The 18031-nt window shown below is 40.9% G+C and overlaps 1 protein-coding gene across 1 annotated transcript; it reads left to right on the forward strand.

Annotated features, from left to right (window-relative positions):
- Positions 1-10388: 10388 nt before the first annotated feature.
- LOC132495225 (cofilin-1-like) lies at positions 10389-11035 on the forward strand. Its single transcript, XM_060106952.1, has one exon. The coding sequence runs from the start codon at positions 10441-10443 to the stop codon at positions 10939-10941; it is 501 nt and encodes a 166-aa protein (XP_059962935.1). The 5' UTR covers positions 10389-10440; the 3' UTR covers positions 10942-11035.
- The last annotated feature ends 6996 nt before the right edge of the window (positions 11036-18031 follow it).

The following is an 18031-nucleotide window of genomic DNA, read 5'->3' on the forward strand; positions in this document are numbered from 1 at the left end:
CTTCCCGGCCGCGCCCGCCCGCCCTCCCTCCCTCCCGCTCGCCGGCGCCGCGCGCGCCTCTATGCAAATGAGCCCGGGGCGGGCGGGGCCGGCACAAGGCCCGGCGTCCCGGCTAGAAAGAGCTGGCCCGCGGCGCGGAGGGGGACGCACCTCCCGCCAGAGAAACTGGGGGACCAAGCCGTGGGATTCCGGCGTGCCGCGTGGTTGCCGGCAGCTGAGTATCCGCCAGGAAAGCCCCAGGTCTCTTAAGGCCTCTTAGTGGGTGTGGCTTTGGGAGCCGACTTCAGCCGAAGTCGTTTTCTCCTGAGACTTAGAGCAACACTTGGGGCCTAGATTGAGCAAGATTTCGAAGGATCAAAGAACACGTCCCATTTAAAAGAATAACAGCAAGTGAATTGATGACAACTCAAGGGAAATACTGACAATAAAACAGATTGGGAACCACTCACTCTGGGGAGAGCCTAAGTAAACATAACGAGAAATAGGCCCTTAAATTGGCATGCGATGAATACGCTTAATACACTTGTGCTTCGTGTACTGTTATAAAGCTTTATTAGTAGACTCCACATTCCTAATCACCCACATCCTTTGTGCATGAGGTGGGGCACAAATGCCTAGGGGGAAAAAAATCCATTTGACAGGGCTGGCACTGAATCCTGGCCCAACTTGCCTCTACATAAACATTTCCAGCCCGGTCTAAGAAAGGGTAGCTCTACTTTGAACCAAAATAATGTCTCTCAAACTGAGACTTGCCATTATGACTATATTGAGCCGAATATTGAGTCACTCAACAAATGTTTGCTGGGCATCTATTATATGCCAGATACAGTCCTGCTTATAAAGCATACAAAGATTAATAACATATAGCCCTTACTGTCTAGGAGTTTACAGATGGTCAGTGCTTCCCCACAACCCCAAACCTAAGTGTATTTTTTTGTTGTTTGTTTGTTTGTGTTTTTAAACCAAGCAAGCTTCCTGTTTAAAAAAAAAGTCTAACAACTCCAAGGTTTAGCTTATCTCATTTAGCGCTGTAATCCCTCTCCACCCTCTTTTCCATTTCCAGTGTTGAAGCTCACAGGAGGCTTCCCTTTTCTCCAGTCTCACTAATCATAATATTTGTGTTAAGTATCCAAGTTAATATTGTAGAAATGAGGCAAGTGGACTGGCAAATGGAAATTGTTAAGGAATGATATATTACTAGTACTTCTAAAGTGAGCTTTTCCGCTGCAATTGCTTTAACTGTCTGCCACCATCACATCTCTTTCTTCAGTCCGTTCAAAGTTCTTTTAACAATGTAATTGGACATAAAGATGTACAAATTCATATTTTGTTTTACCAGCACCTTATGTCCCTGATACTCTGCTCTCTTATTTTATGAAGTTTCTCTAAGTAGGAATCTCAAGTTGTTTATTTTATGCTACTTTTCAAGGGAAGGATGTCTGTTTGTAGCCCAAAGTCCCTTAGCTTGAATAAAAGTACTTAAGGGAAAGGAAGGCATTTATTTAAAATGAAGGGATTATCTTCTATTGGAGCACGTTGTTGTTGACCAAATCCATACCGTTGGAGTGAAATTTAGGGACAGACTGGCCACTTGTAGAGAGGAAGACAACACTACATTTAGACAGAACCCGCCACAATAATTCATAGGTATAGGCAGGCACCAGGCCACAATAACAATTTTCTTGAATAAAAAATAGCTGATATTTGAGCAAGCTCTAGAGTTTCACTGATGCCAATCTAGTTGCAATGGAGATGATATAATAATTTAAAACTAAGGCTGCCAGCTACCCTAAATAAAGAGAAGTTAGGAGAGCTCAGCTACTCTAAATAAAGGTGAATTTTGGGACTTCCCTGGTGGTCCAGTGATTAAGAATCTGCCTTCTAATGCAGCAGATGCGGGTTCAATCCCTGGTCAGGGAACTAAGATCCCATATGCTGCAGGGCAACTAAGCCTGTGCGCCGCAACTACTGAGCCCATGTGCCACAGCTAGAGAGCCCGCATGCCACAACTACTGAGCCCACGTGCCACGACTAGAGAAGCCCGTGCAACAGAAATAGAATAGCCCATGCGCCACGCACCACTACAAAGACCCAGCACGGACAAAAGAAAAAAAAGGTGAATTTTGCTAGGTTTTTCATCTATCCAAATATAACAAACAATAAATTGAACAAAGGTATTAAAAGTATGTACTATGGGATGAACTAAGTATGGAAATAAATACAAAAGCCTATGAGTTAGAGCTTCTGCCCTGAAAAACTTTGAAATCTGTTGTTTTGTTATGATGATTGGCTAATAGTATTATTAGACGTTAAAACAAACTACAACTTACTTTTTCCTGAATTGTAGACAATCAGGGTTGAGGGAAAACTTATTAGTTAATGGAATAACAAAAGACAAACCTGTCAAATAAGATTCACAAAATATTTGGGAAAAGGAGGTAGAAATAATTCAAAACTTTTTATAATTTTTAAAAATAGAATGCCAGTAGAGAAATTTATAACTTTCTTTAGACTGCAAATGATATTTGTAAACAAGAAATAATTTTAACACCTTGGCACAACTATAAGTTGAAAACTTGATAACTGAGTCTAAAAAGAATGACATTTCAGAAAGTGAAATTGGAAGTTAAAGGCTAAGAGACTAGCTGCAAAGGTACTGTCATTAATAGTCACTTTTTAGAGTTGGTTTCATAAAATATTTAATATGAAGCTCGACTGAGCTGGAAATTTAAATCTGCTTGTGAAGTCCTTGCCCATGAAAATAATATATTACCCCCAGATGCAAAAATGAAGTATGGGCTTACTAAACAAATCCACAGAAATATGTCTCCAACTCCCAGGCAGCTGACATTGCATTAACTTTGTGGGTGAAAGTTAGAATTATCCTAATGCCTAGCGCCCTAATAAACTAAAATGTAGTTATTAAAACAAGAGGCAATTTCCAATGAGCCTGTTCTGCCACAACTCCTGGCCCTCCTTCTATCTTTAATAAAATGTTCTTTCTGTTTATATTCCAGCTTCCTCTGATTATTTTACTGACATGAATACATTTTTGTTCCCATTTCCATATCCCACACAGCTATGACGGATGCCATCTTGCAAGAACTAAATCAAGGTGGTGTACAAACATGTAGTAGAGCATTAGGATATCACTGACTAATTAAACCAGGAGTGGGGCTCCTCCTAGATTAAGGGTACATACACCATCACTATGATGAGGAATAAGCTGGCATTTATGCCATCCCCACATCAAGATGCTCACTTAACGTATTTGAAATAAATAGCATAATGAAATAAATGGCACATACACACAAAGATATTGAACATCTGGAAATTTTAAGTGTAGATTGGTTTGAGCCTACATCTAGAAGTATAAAATGGTTCTTTATATTTTATTGAAATATTGCAAAACCTACAAGCTTTATAAGTTGTGCTTTTAACTCTTTCCTTGCTAAGAGTCTATATGGGGAAATGGCAGGGGTAGACTGGGCAGAAGTATGAAGGGTTAAGTGTCCAAGTCTGAGCAAATTATGTTTCAGTTGGTAGGCTGACCTGGAAATCAATAAATCAGAAATTATTATTTCAACCCAAGCCACTTATAGTTAGATACTAGATAAATGACACATTTTAGGACTTCTCTATACTGTACAAGTATTATACTCCCTGTAGGAATATTGGCGCTAATTGAAATAAATTCCCATTTTGGTGGAGAGGGAAGAGTGGCATATCAGAAATCAGATGAAATAGCTGTACTCTTGCAATTGCATCTTCCTAAACTGCTCCTCCTCACAGTCTGACTCTAAGTCCTATAAATTATGCAATGCAGATAACAGTGATCTTAGTTTGGGACCACAGTCTTCTTTATTCCCTTGTGGAGGCAGTAACAGCCAGTTTTCTTTTCAATAGATTTTGTAACGAATTCATGGAATGAGCTGCTCTAGATGTTTAAGGCTGTGAGTGCCCTATTACTGTATTAGTCATGTACAAGCTAGTATTTAGTGGGAAACCTTATGATCAGATGGAGGATTGAATTAGGTGAGCTTTAATGCTTCTTTTAACACTCTAATGTTATGATTTAGAATGACCCAAATTTTAGTTAACAAACATTTATTAAGTGCTTTGTGTTGGTACTAAACTTGCTGTTGCAGCTATAGGAAATATAAGAAAAATAAATAGCATGATTCCCAAAGTATGGAGAACATTTTATTGCGGCAACTGCTACTATTCATTTTTTCAATGAATAAAGCTGAACGAATGATACCAAAACCTTTGTATATGCCAAAGGCCAAGGCAGCTTTAGGTAATAATTGGGTAAAAACTCTGTGGTTTGTCACATATTCCCATTCCAATCAAAAGTATATAACTGGAAGAGCAAACATCCTGCCCAGTCCCTCAGCCGCTCACCCTTCCCCTCCTCTGGGGATTTACTTGGATCTGGTTTTTGCCTCCCTTCCACTCAGAGGTCAATAAGGAAGGATGCTTTGGGTCTGATCCAAAGTAAAGAAAAAATTTCCACTTTAAAAATTGTGGGGCTTTCCTGGTGGTGCAGTGGTTGGGAGTCCACCTGCCAATGCAGGGGACACGGGTTCGGGCCCTGGTCATACTGCAGAGCCTGCACTCTGGAGCCCGCGAGCCACGGCTGCTGTGCCTGTGGCCCTCAATCCCCGAGCCGGGAGCCCGTGCTCTGCAACGGGAGGGGCCGCCGCGGTGAGGGGCCTGCGCGCCGTGGCAGGGGCTGGGCACCCTCCCACCCCCGCTCGCAGTGTCAGGGCAGGGCCCGCATGCAGCAGCGAGGACCTAACGCTTCCAAAAATAGATAAATTTTTTTTTTAATTGTGCTGGGAGAAAAACAAAGACCCCAGAATATCTAAAGCAAACTTTAAAAAGAACAAAGTTGGAGGACTTACACTACCTGGCTTCAAAATTTAGTATAAAGCTAAAGAAATCAATATAGTATGGTACGGGCTGGCAAAAGGATTGATAAATAGATCAATGGAACAGAATAGAGAGCTCAGAAATAGTTCCATAATTATAAAGTCATTTGATTTCTAACAAAGGTGCCAATGCAATCCAATGGGGCAAGGAGTCTTTTCAACAAATGACACGACTAGCTAGATATCCATGTGGGAAAATAGAGAAACTTTAACCTCTACCTCAAAACATATACTAAAATAAATTTGAGATGAATCGTAGACCTAAATGCAAAAGCTAAAATCATAAAGCTTTTAGTAGAAAACACTAAAGAATATCTTCATTACTCAGAGGTAGATAAAGGTGTTTTAGTCAGAACATAAAAATCAATAATCATAAATTAAGAAATTGATAAATTAGATTTCACTAAACTCAAAAAATTCTACTTATCAAAAGACAGCATTAAGAAAATTAATAGGACAAAAAAAAGAAAAAGAAAAGAAATAGGCAAGCCACATCTAGGAGAAAAACTAGCAAACATATATAAAACAAAGGACTGATATCCAGGATATAAAGAACTCCTAAAACTCAATGGTAAATAAACAGCCTAGTTTAAAAATGGGCAAAAGACGCAAACACTTCACAAAAGAAGATATACAAATTGCTAATATGCACATGAGAAACTGCACAACATCATTAGTCATCAGGGAAATGCAAATTAAATCACAGTAAAAAGATAGTACTACACACCTGCTAGAATGGCTAAAATTAAAAAGACTGAAAACCCCAGATTCTGGCAAGGATGTGGAGCAACCAGAGCTCTCGTGCACTACAGTGGAAGTGTAAATGATATAACAACTTTGGGAAAGGATTGAGCGGGTTCTTATAAAACTAAACATATACCTATACTATGAATCAGCAGTTCTACCTTTCAGTGTTTACCCAAGAGAAATGAAAATATGTGTGGATAAAAAGACTTGGTCAAGAATGTTCACAACCACTTTATTCATAAAAGCCAAAAACTTCAGACTTCCCTGTTGGCTCAGTGGATAAGACTCTGAGCTCCCAATGCCGGGGGCCTGGGTCCGATCCCTGATCAGGGAACTAGATCCCACATGCATGCAGCAACTAAGAGTTCGCACGCCACAACTAAGGAGCCACGTGCCACAACTAAGGAGGCTGGGAGCCACAACCAAGGAGCCCGCCTGCTGCAATGAAGGAGCTCATGTGCTGCAACTAAGGAGCCAGTGAGCTGCAACTAAGGAGCTTGCCTTCCACAACTAAGACCTGGTGCAACCAAATAAATAAATAAATATTTAAATAAATATTTAAATAAATAAATAAAAGCCAAAAACTGGAAAAGCCCAGTCGTCCATCAATAGGAGACTGGATAAACAAACTATGATATATTCACAGAATGGAATACTATTCAGCAGTAAAAGAGAGCAAACTACTGATACACACAATGACATGGATGAGTCTTAAAAGTATCATGCTAAATGAAAGAAGCCTTACATGGAATCATATACAAAAGGGCATATACTATGTGATTACATTTATGTGAAGTTCTAGAACAAACAAAATGAATCTATGGTGGGAAAAAGCAGAACCATGGTTGCTTAGGGAGAGGAACTGACTGGAAAGAGGCATGAGGGAACTATCTGGAATAATAGTAATTGTCTATGTCTTGCTAGGGGCTTCGGTTACAGGTGTATGTATTTTCCAAAATTTAGGGAATGTACACTTAAGGTTTATACATTTCATTGTGTGTCAATTTTTCCTCAAAAGAAAAAACATCTGTAAATAAATATTGAACTAGGTAGGTAATGACATGAAGTATTTAAGGAGAAGAGTACTGGTATATTAAATTTACTTTGAAATCCATAAAAGAAATAAGACAATGGATGGATGGATAGATAGATAGATAGATATGCTATATCTAACCTGGGGTGAGGTGGTATTTAGGAATTCACTGTTAAAATTCTTTCAACTTTTGTATACTTTTGAAAATTTTCATAATAAAATGCTGGGGAAAATCGTGCTGGGTCTTTTGATACTGAAGATGGCTATCCAATTATGTAATTCTGTTATTTGGCTAGAAATTGTAATGGACCTTGTTTCTTAAACACTGACAGGTCTCTCTGCATTGTTGCAGGGTAGGGAAAAGAAACTGAAACTGCTTGACAAATAATATATCTCTAGTATGAGCAGCGAAATCTATGAAGACTATATTGCACTGAGGGAAAAAAATGTTTTCCTTAACATGGATTCACACAGTAATTATATGTCCTTGGGAGTTGTGTGTGTTTGTGTCTATGTGTCTGTTTGGTCTAATAGTTACCCACAGGAAAATTAGAGGAAGAATGTGGAGGTGTATTTGCATAACATACTGACAGAAACCTTGGAGAGTACCAGACTTGGAATCTGAAGCCTGCCCTGGAACTCACCTGTTGAAATGCACCTAGAGTGTAAATCTAGGCTGAGAAACTCAAGACTTTGGTGGGAAATATCCTGCAATGGGTCATTGTGTCCTTGGACTGCCCTGTTGGGAGAAGGAGAACTGATCCTAGGATGAAATCAACCCCAGTGAGAAGGGAGTTTCAAAAAAGGGGAGGGCAGGTTTGTAGTGGGAGACCTAAAAAAAGCACTCCTTAAGAAAGAGAGGGCCACAAATCTCAAGACAAGGAAGCTGGGAACCAGGGTATGCCCAGGAAGAAACTCCTTCTGAAGAATTGCTATAAAGGAATAATGTAATGCAGTGTAGTATTGATCAGCATAAAATTGTACTGACCAGAAGAATAATCAGGAAATTTAAGTTAGAAAGTTCTGGAGAAACAACATGAAAGAGCTAAAACTTGAGGACAGTTAGACCTTGTGGAAAGAGACAAATCAAGGAGGAAAAGTGGGCAGAATTGTGGAATGATTGGCATTCTTTTTATTGGAAAAGGTCAGAAGCTGAGAACACAGAAGGAACTTGACCAAGAACTGTTAAAAGGTCTCAGTCAAAGTAGTATTCTGCACTTCCCATTCCCAGTAGCCCTGACAATAGTATATATAGCACCTTAAGGTAATGACAATATGATAAGAAAAAACTACATGAGAATGAAATAAATAATTATGAGGTCTTCACGATGGTATAAGGTCTTTGTACTTCAAAAGATGCCACAATGGATAAGAATAAACTTATGTATAAGAAGGGTTAACTAGGGGGTTCCCTGGTGGCCTAGTAGTTAGGATTCAGCGCTTTCACTGTGGAGGCCTGGGTTTGGGGAACCATCCTACATGCTGCGTGGTGCGGCCAAAATATCAAAAAAAAACGGGGGGGGGTTAACTATATTTTGTGCTTTTGAGGAAGCTTCTGGGTAATGCTGACCTGCTGCTTCTTCCGTGACTCTGGTCAAGTCAGCATGGGAAGAAATCATGGAGTAACAGATCTACATGGTCTTGCCTGTATTATCTCTCACTTTTACTACTTGGAACGAAGCCCCAGAAAACATTGCTCATCCTGTTCTTCCATCAGCCTGGATGGATGGATGGGCTTACATGGACAGTTCAGGATGAGGATGGGTAATAAAATAGTCAGCAATTATACTTCCTTTAATCATCCCCAGCCCCTCAATAAAGCGTTTTATGTGAACTAGTTTTGTGTTGATGGTGTGGAAGGAAAATTAAGGCACAGTAATGGGAAGTGTAGCCTTCCTCATATCACCCCTTCACTGAGATCCATGTAGCAGTAGCAGCAACATCATTTCATCAAAGACAGTAGGCTCAGAGTTCTAGGTAGGGAACAGCAGCCAAGTGAGTATAACCCAAGGCATACTGGGTGGTAAAGAGTGGACATGGGTCACAGAGAAGAAACTGCTCAGTAGTAGATGAGACAAATCCCATTTTGTTCAAACATACTAGAGCACCATGAAGGGATGAAAGGACATTTCATCATATGGAATTCTATATGGCTATGAAGTTCTACTTCATCTCTTAGACATAGTGTTGGCTTATAGTTGATATCCATAAGCAGGAAATATGAAGGGAACATAATTATTCCTCTCCATAAAGATCTTACAATGTATTAAGACAAAACATAGGTAAAACCATTAATTAACAATGCATATGTTTAACTGTGTGGTAAATTTATGCAATACAGGTTTAGAAAAAGAAAAAATCAATTCAAGGTGGGTGATATACAGAAGGTTTCACAGAAACCATAATTTGCCACATCTTGAATTCATGATTTCTCTGTTTCTTCCAGGGTATATCTTATTACCCTACCCTTCCTCCTTCATCCACACCCCCGGCCCTAACACTTACCTAAATGCTTGACATTAACTATGTAAGTATGACTTAAATGTTTATTTATATATATATTTTTTGCGGTACGCGGGCCTCTCACTGTTGTGGCCTCTCCCGTTGCGGAGCACAAGCTCCGGACGTGCAGGCTCAGCGGCCATGGCTCACGGGCCCAGCCGCTCCGCGGCATGTGGGATCTTCCCGGACCGGGGCACGAACCCATGTCCCCTGCATCGGCAGGCGGACTCTCAACCACTGCACCACCAGGGAAGCCCCTTAAATGTTTATTGATTATTCTTACCTGGTTGCTCAACCACTAGCCATTAGTCCTGTTATATTTTGTAAGACCATTACCATTGCCTTAGTGGCTCAAGCCAGAAAGCTGGGTATCAGACTCTTCCTTACCCCTCACATACAAATAGCTACCCAGTCCTGTGTTTTCCATCCTCTTCAGGCTTTTTAAAATCTCTTCTTTTGATTATTATGGCCTTCATTATGCCTCCTAATTGCTCTCCCACGCCTCCTGTCCTCCACTTTCTGCCTCCTGTCACTATCCTCAAATCCATTCTCCACAGTGCTGTCAACTGCTCCATATAAAGCAGATACTAAATTTTGTCACTTCCCCATCCTTCAGTGGCTCTCTAGCGACTTCAGTAGAAAATCCAAGCTCGTCAGTATGAGGAGGAATAGAAGCTTCCTGATCCAGCCCCTTCCTCTTACTTATATCTTACTATTATACTTGTTCCTTTAGTCACAAAGATTTTTGAGCTTTTATGCTATTTCCTTTACTGGAGATATTTTACTCCACATTTATTACAATTGGCCTATCCTTTAAGATACAGATCAAGAACCTCTTCCTCCAGAAAACAATCCTTAACCCCCCTTTTTCACCCGTCGTAGACCTCCCCATCATATTTATCACATTGTGCTGTAAATACCTCTTTGCTTATTGTCTTTTCCACTGGTGGCTTTCAAACTTTATTGCCCCAGATCTAAATAGTAAAAAGGACATTTTTTATCACAACCCCAGTACACACTGAAGTAAAAACTTCATGAAGTAATATTGAACTTTATTACATGCAACATACTCTGGTATTTACTATTCTGTACTATTCTATTTTTTTTTCTAAGTCTGTTTTCAACATTCTGAATTGATTTCACGACCCATACTTTAAAAATGCTGCAGCAGCGGCTCTTGTCTTTTCTGGCTCTCCTTGCTCTCTCCTTTTCTCTTCCAGAAACATGGCCTCTGGTGTGGCTGTCTCTGATGGGGCCATCAAAGCGTTCAATGATATGAAGGTGCGTAAGTCGTCGACACCAGAGGAGGTGAAGAAGCGCGAGAAGGCGGTGCTCTTCTGCCTGAGCGAGGACAAGAAGAACACCATCTTGGAGGAGGGCAAGGAGATCCTGGTAGGTGATGTGGGTCAGACTCTAGACAACCCCTACGCCACCTATGTCAAGAGGCTGCCAGACAAGGACTGCTGCTACGCCCTCTATGATGCAACCTATGAGACCAAGGAGAGCAAAAAGGAGGAGCTGGTGTTCATCTTCTGGGCCCCTGAGTGTGCACCCCTTAAGAACAAAATGATCTATGCCAGCTCCAAGGACGCCATCAAGAGGAAGCTGACGGGGATCAAGCATGAATTGCAAGCAAACTGCTATGAGGAGGTCAAGGACCTCTGCACCCTGGCAGAGAAGCTGGGGGGCAGCGCCTTCATCTCCCTGGAGGGCAAGCCTTTGTGAGCCCCCTCCAGCCCACTGCCTGGAGCATCTGGCAGCCCCAGACCTGCCCATGGGAGTTGCAGGCTGCCCCCTTCCTGCCAGATAGGAGGGGCTGGGGGGAATCCCAGCAGAGGGAGGGCAGTCCCTTCACCCCAGTTACCAAACAGCCTCCCCACCCCCTGGACCTTCCTCCTCCTCCTCCTCCTCCCTCCATCCCTGACGGTTCTGGCCTTCCCAGACCGCCTTTTTTTTTTTGCGGTATGCGGGCCTCTCACTGTTGTGGCCTCTCCCGTTGCGGAGCACAGGCTCCGGACGCACAGGCTCAGCGGCCATGGCTCACGGGCCCAGCCGCTCTGCGGCATGTGGGATCTTCCCGGACCGGGGCACGAACCCATGTCCCCTGCATCGGCAGGCAGACTCTCAACCACTGCGCCACCAGGGAAGCCCCCCAAACCGCTTTTGATCTTCTGATTCCTCTTGGGTTGAAACAGACCAAGCTCCCCCCAGGAACCCCTGTTTGTGGGGGGACCTGTATTTTTTTAACACCCCAGTTCCCCACTTGCTCCTCCCTTTTTCCATGCTGCCAACTTCTAACCGCAATAGTGACTCTGTGGTTGTCTGTTTAGTTCTGTGTATAAATGGAATGTTGTGGAGATGACCCCTCCCTCCCTGCGCTGCCTGGTTTCCCTCCCCTTTTCCCCGGTCACAGCCACTCATGGAAGCAGGACCACTAAGGGATCCTCAATTAAAAACAAAAAACAAACAAAAAAAAACGCACAACAATGAAAAGGCTCACTAATGGGAAAAAAAAATGCTGCTGTAGACTGTGAACTCACATAGATTCTCAAGCATAGTAGATGTTCAATACAAGTAATTAAGAAAAAGATAAAACAAAAATCTCTGTATCCCTAGCAAGTAACACAGTGCCAGACACATAGCAGTGTTAAATAAAGATGCTTAATAAAAGAATAAATGCACACTTCTGGGGCAGACCATCTTCATGAATTATCATGTTTCCCTCCATCATTTCCCTTTTTAAGAATAAGAGTTTCTTACAAGATATTATATGTAATTTTACATTACAAAATATACCCATGTAAGCACAGGTACAGAGACAGGCAAAAATGGAGAAGGACTTTAAAAATTGTTGCATTTGAAGGACATAATGAGATAGAGAGGCATGATTGCCAAAGGCCAACTGTTTGGTCCTCTCAAAAAAGGCCTAATGTGGTAAAGTCACCAAGATCAGGATCTGGTTAGAAATTGTCTTCTAAATGTCCCAAAGATCACTTATACTAACCAAATTCACAAGATACTGGTGAATACCTAGTATTAACTAATATTTATTATAGAGTACTTACTGTGTGTCAGACAATATTCTAAGCACTTTTTATGACTCTATCCTCAAAAAAACCCTGTGAAGTATGGTTATTTCATGTTACTATCTCCAATTCAAATATGAGGAAACAGACTGAGATATTAAGCAATTTTCCCAATGTTACACAGCTAGGAAGTGGTAATAAAATGGTTAGTAAAAGGATTGTAATAAAAATGTTGTGAAAATCTCTCAGAAAATAGGGCAATACACAAAGAATGGGAGAAAAATATTTAAATATAGAGAACTAAACCGGAGGGCCTAATAGTTGACTACTAGGATCTCCAGAGAAAATAGAGATTTTAAATTATGGGGAAGAAATTATCAAATAAAAATAAGAATTTTTCTAAATCCAAAGGATGAGGATTTTGTTTGTCTGTTTGTTTGTTTTTGCGGTACGCGGGCCTCTCACTGTTGTGGCCTCTCCCGTTGCGGAGCACAGGCTCCGTACGCGCAGGCTCAGCGGCCATGGCTCACGGGCCCAGCCGCTCCGCGGCATGTGGGATCTTCCCAGACCGGGGCACAAACCCGTGTCCCCTGCATCGGCAGGCAGACTCTCAACCACTGCGCCACCAGGGAAGCCCCAAAGGATGAGTTTTGAGTTTCAAAGTATCCTCTGTGTATCCAGAACAATGAATGAAAAAGGTTCAATACCAAGGCACATTATAAAATATCAGAACATTGGAGATAAAAAGAGGATCTCATGTAGCTGGAACACACAAATCCATGTACTAAAAGAGGAAGTAAAAGTACCCTCTCACTATCACACCAATTTCTTCACTTCACCACTGAAGAAATTTTTGTCTTTCTTCCCAACAACCTTGGGCTCATGGTTTTTGAGGTCCTATATCCGCGGGAGGAATGCTTCCATCAGGAAACACCATCAAGGTTCAGATGAATTGGAAACTGAAACTGCCCACTGGCTATTTTCAGCTTCTGGAGCTGTAGAATTAAAAGCAGAAAAGGGTCGCTGTAGCCATGTGGTGATTAATCCTGATCATCAAAGGGAAACTCAGTTGCTGCTATACAACAGGGCAAGAATGACTATGTCTGAAACCCAACTGAGGCAACTCAGTAAAGATAGCCAATATAAGATAAGTCCAAAGATAAGTCCATAGTGGATTCAGATCATTTGGGAATTAAGGTTTAAGCACTGGACTAGATAAAGAATCAGACCCAGTCAAGGAGCTTAGAGGGATAATAGGACATGCAATGAAGGGCTGAAAAATGAAGTTATGATTATCAACTTAGGCCTCAAGGCCACCTACAGAATAGGGGTTCAATAACATCTATACTTTATATCATTATCACTCCCCATCCCACTCCCACCTTATATGAAGAGCATTGGCACTGGCTAACATTTTAAATTTCATTATCCTGTGATGATATGATAGCTGACAAGACTATGTGTGTCCATTGCATTGGGGACATTGGTTGCACACAAGAGGTGATACATGAATTTCTTGTAGGTCAAGTGACACCAGGAAGATATTGGGGCTTGAATTGCTTTTGCAGCGTTCCACCCAAAAGGGAGGACTTACTAACAAAGTAAATAACAGCAGCAAGGTGCCGGAGTTTCCTTATCAGGGAATTGGTACAATATGGAGGCCCCTTTCTGCTCACTGAAGGAATTAAGAATGTGTGCTTTGGGAGAGGCAGTAAGAGCGTTGAGAGCAGTCAACGTCAGCCGGAGAAGCAGAGACGACCAAGACAGAGAGCAAGATTCATTTCTCCTCTATTCCTACTTCTAGCCCCCAATACCAGAGGAATTAGCCTTGAAAAAGGAAGAGGAAAACATATCCTAGAACCAGACACTCTCCCCAGCCCAATCTTCAGGGGCCTGACGAGGGAGAACAAGTGAAAAATTGGTTATATTCCTTTCCTCATTTCATATCCCCTGTGGCTACAAGTCTGGCCCACAATGGAGGGGGTTTTAAAACACCAAAGTTTTAAACTAGGCCAGGCTAGGCTTTGAGTAACTTAAAAGAACAGAAAACTATGGAATCTGCCTGGGGGGAAAGGGTATTCAACATAGTACAGTGGGAGCAGTGACTAGAGGAAAAATACAACATTTTATGTTTATATCCCCACAAAGTTCAGATTCCTTAGTAACTTGGTCACATAAAAGTAAGAGTAGTATGCAGTTTATGATATAATGTTAAGTGAATGAATCAGAACTTGAAACTGTACATATATAGCAAGTACAATTGTATGAGTAATCTGAATATATTAAACAAAGCCAGGAGCAGATAACTGAATTTTCTCTAAAACACAATTTGCATAGGGTCAGCAATGATCATGTATCTAATCAAACATACTATTATACATACTTCTTTTTGCCATTTACTTCTTTTAAGAAGTAAAAATAAGTTTATTTAGCAAGGTTGCTTTTCACAAATCCATGTTAGACAATGGATACTTGGCCACCGTCTGTGGACTTATAAATCATGTTTTTTTGTCTTTTGGTTTTTTGGTTGTTGTTTTTCAAAGATTAACACCATAGTATTTCAAAGAAGACTAAACGGAGCATGATCTTTCAGTGCCTCCCTTTTCCATTAAAAATTGAGTATTATGCTTGACTTTTTCCATTATCTGCAATCATTCCAGTTTGCAGGGAGTCTATACATATAATTGTTAATAGTGCAGATATTTCAGAGAACATGTCCCTTGAGCCCTCTAGTGAAGATTCCTTTAGGCCCACCCAATGTGAAATCATCTACCAAAACCTATTCTAACTCCAATTTCTATAGCATCATTGCTATATTTATATAAAGACTCTAATTTATGAAGTCTTCCTCCAACATTGGAATATTTTAGGACACTAGAGCAGGGTAAGACTTTCCTGTGGCATACTGATATCATACCTAGGAATGCCTTAACCCCTTCTTAACCCAAGCCTGGTAAGAGATAAAAAGTTTACGGCTATCTTTTTAAAAATCTCCACTCTATATAACCCCAATGAGAAATATATATGAACTAGATAGCATAAAAATAAAGTATCACCAAAGAATGACCTTTCAAATTACAGCTATTATTCTTATCTGTCACAATGATGATTTAGGTAAGTACTTATCTACCTTTAATAAATGTATAACGTGTTGTAATGTACTAAACATATAACTGTGCAATTTTCATTTGTGCTTAGATATGGACTCACATACAATTAAGTCTCCCAATAGTAAATAAAATTGTCATTTAGCATTTAAACATATTATCTAATTTATTTTATTTAACGGAAAGCAAAGCAAAACCTAAGATAATTAAATCATACTGATACTATTTAAATGACATTTGTCATCTCCCTGATGCAGTCCTTCTGTGCATTTTACTCAAAAGAATAATGTGAAGTTCAAAATCTGAGAATAAAATAACTTGAAAGTCCACTTGAAAAGGAAAAAATAGCAAAAATCTTTACCAAATGAAAGAAACATACAATTTAGCTCAGCAGGGCTTCTACATATCCAAGGACAATGTAGCTGTGCAGCCACAATTTTTTGAAAAAGAAAATTTTGTCCTGGTTTTTCTTGTGATCTTGGTCTAACAAAACTTATATAACATAAAATGTTATAATTATTTGTTAATATTTTTAAATATCTTAGGAATCCCTTGACATTATTCTTAAAACTTTTTTAAAATGGAAGTTTTCATTTCTCCAAGTATTCATCCTTAATTGAGAATATTACATGTTTTTTTATTTATTTTTTTTTATTTTTATTTTTTTGCGGTATGCGGGCCTCTCACTGCTGTGGCCTCCCCCGCTGCGGAGCACAGGCTCCGGACGCGCAGGCCCAGCGGCCACGGCTCACGGGCCCAGCCGCTCCGCGGCATATGGGATCCTCCCAGACCGGGGCACGAACCCGTATCCCCTGCATCGGCAGGCGGACTCTCAACCACTTGCGCCACCAGGGAGGCCCCATTACATGTTTTTTTAAAGTTAACATCCAGATTTTTAGATAAGATTTCATAAAATGAGAATATAACATAGTATTGCAGTAAAGAGATAATTTCACTTATATAGGAATAGTCCTTAAGGGCCAGGCAGAGGAGGGGAGGGAGATAAACATGAGAGTGGGCCTAAGAAGACAGGATATAGGCAAATTTAAATGTTAAATGTATTCAATGCCACAGTTAACCTGAAAAAAAAATCTTCAGTAAATGTTAGTTAAAAGAATTTGTTCTCACTTCAAATAAGAACTCAGGGATTAAGGTAACAAATACAGTTCCAGCTCTGGAGGAGTTATCAATAAGGGGTGAACAGGCTTAAGACTGGAGAACGTGATGATTCATAATTATACGCTAGGAGGACAGATCAGAAAGTGAGGCAATCCTTCTGTGATACACAGGCCCACTTTGGTGAGTCAACACAGCAGGCTCCAGATACAGCAGGCCTCAATGAAGCCAAATGGAGAGAAGTGAGAGAAGAGCACACAAGCCTCACTTGGGGTGAAACATGGGGCCGCTGCAAGTAACAGCCTGGCCTCACTCCTGTTTGTTGCAGGAAACCCAGGGAGAACAGGAGGAAGAGACGTTATACCTACTGTACCACTTACCCAATACTTCTCTTGGACTCTGTAAGTAGACTCCAAATAGGGCCTGGGTTTGGGGAGAAGGCAGCATACATTTAGTTCTAAACGTTTGGGTGCCCAACTGACTGAGAGATAGAGAAGGAGGTATAGAGAAGGAGGGTAATCTCTGATGAAGGAGGGTAAGCTAGGCTTTCTTAGAGCTTTGTAAGAAAGCTAGGGGCTTCCCTGGTGGCGCAGTGGTTGAGGGTCTGCCTGCCGATGCAGGGGACGCGGGTTCGTGCCCCGGTCCGGGAAGATCCCACATGCCGCGGAGCAGCTAGGCCCGTGAGCCATGGCCACTGAGCCTGCGTGTCCGGAGCCTGTGCTCCGCAACGGGAGAGGCCACAACAGTGAGAGGCCCGCGTACTGAAAAAAAAAAGAAAGAAAAAAAAAAGAAAGCTAGAATTTAACCTGGGTTAAAATTCTCTGGGTAAAGCCGGGGCTACTGATGATCTGGGCTTGCTACAAGAACACATGTATCCCACGGAATTTTGTCTTTGGAGCCATTGTACCAGGGATAAATTTACTCTGGCAAAAGATCATCTCCTGGCGATTGTATTGATGACACACCCTACTCCCTGATGACATCCAGAGAACAATTTAATAGAAAAACACCTGTGTTATACACATGTTGGTAGTAATGGTTTAAATATGGATAAGGTAGTTTTTAGTCTGATTCTAATCACATGCTCAAGGATGTTTATTTTAAAGCAAGGAAACAACAGTTTCCAATACCAGGAGCCATGAAGTGCTTGAACAAAAGCGGAAGCTTAGTTGTTTTGGGAGTTAATTGTGTTCTTGATTTTGTTACTGAAAAGTCATTTAACAAATACTTATTAGATATCAACTATGTGCCAGACATAGTGACTTTCTCCCCAAAGCAATGTATTTCACGAAGGAAATTAGCCCTTTCTACAGCAAGAAAGGAAAAAAAAAAGTGGGAAAACATAGGACCAAACTGAGAGACTTAGACCACAGTATCACCTTCATCAGTTACTTGCTAAAATACCTCAATCAAACGGTTTTTTAACTCAGGGATCTTCAGGGGTGCACAGGTGATTGACTGGGGTAGAAAATATTAAAAACGAGTATTCATATACTTTTTTGTCTAAAAAATTAAAAGTTAACAATAGCAGGACTTCCCTGGTGGTGCAGTGGTTAAGAATCCACC

The sequence above is a fragment of the Mesoplodon densirostris genome, chromosome 8 (genome assembly GCF_025265405.1).
Source record: "Mesoplodon densirostris isolate mMesDen1 chromosome 8, mMesDen1 primary haplotype, whole genome shotgun sequence".
Classification (NCBI taxonomy): Eukaryota; Metazoa; Chordata; class Mammalia; order Artiodactyla; family Ziphiidae; genus Mesoplodon; species Mesoplodon densirostris.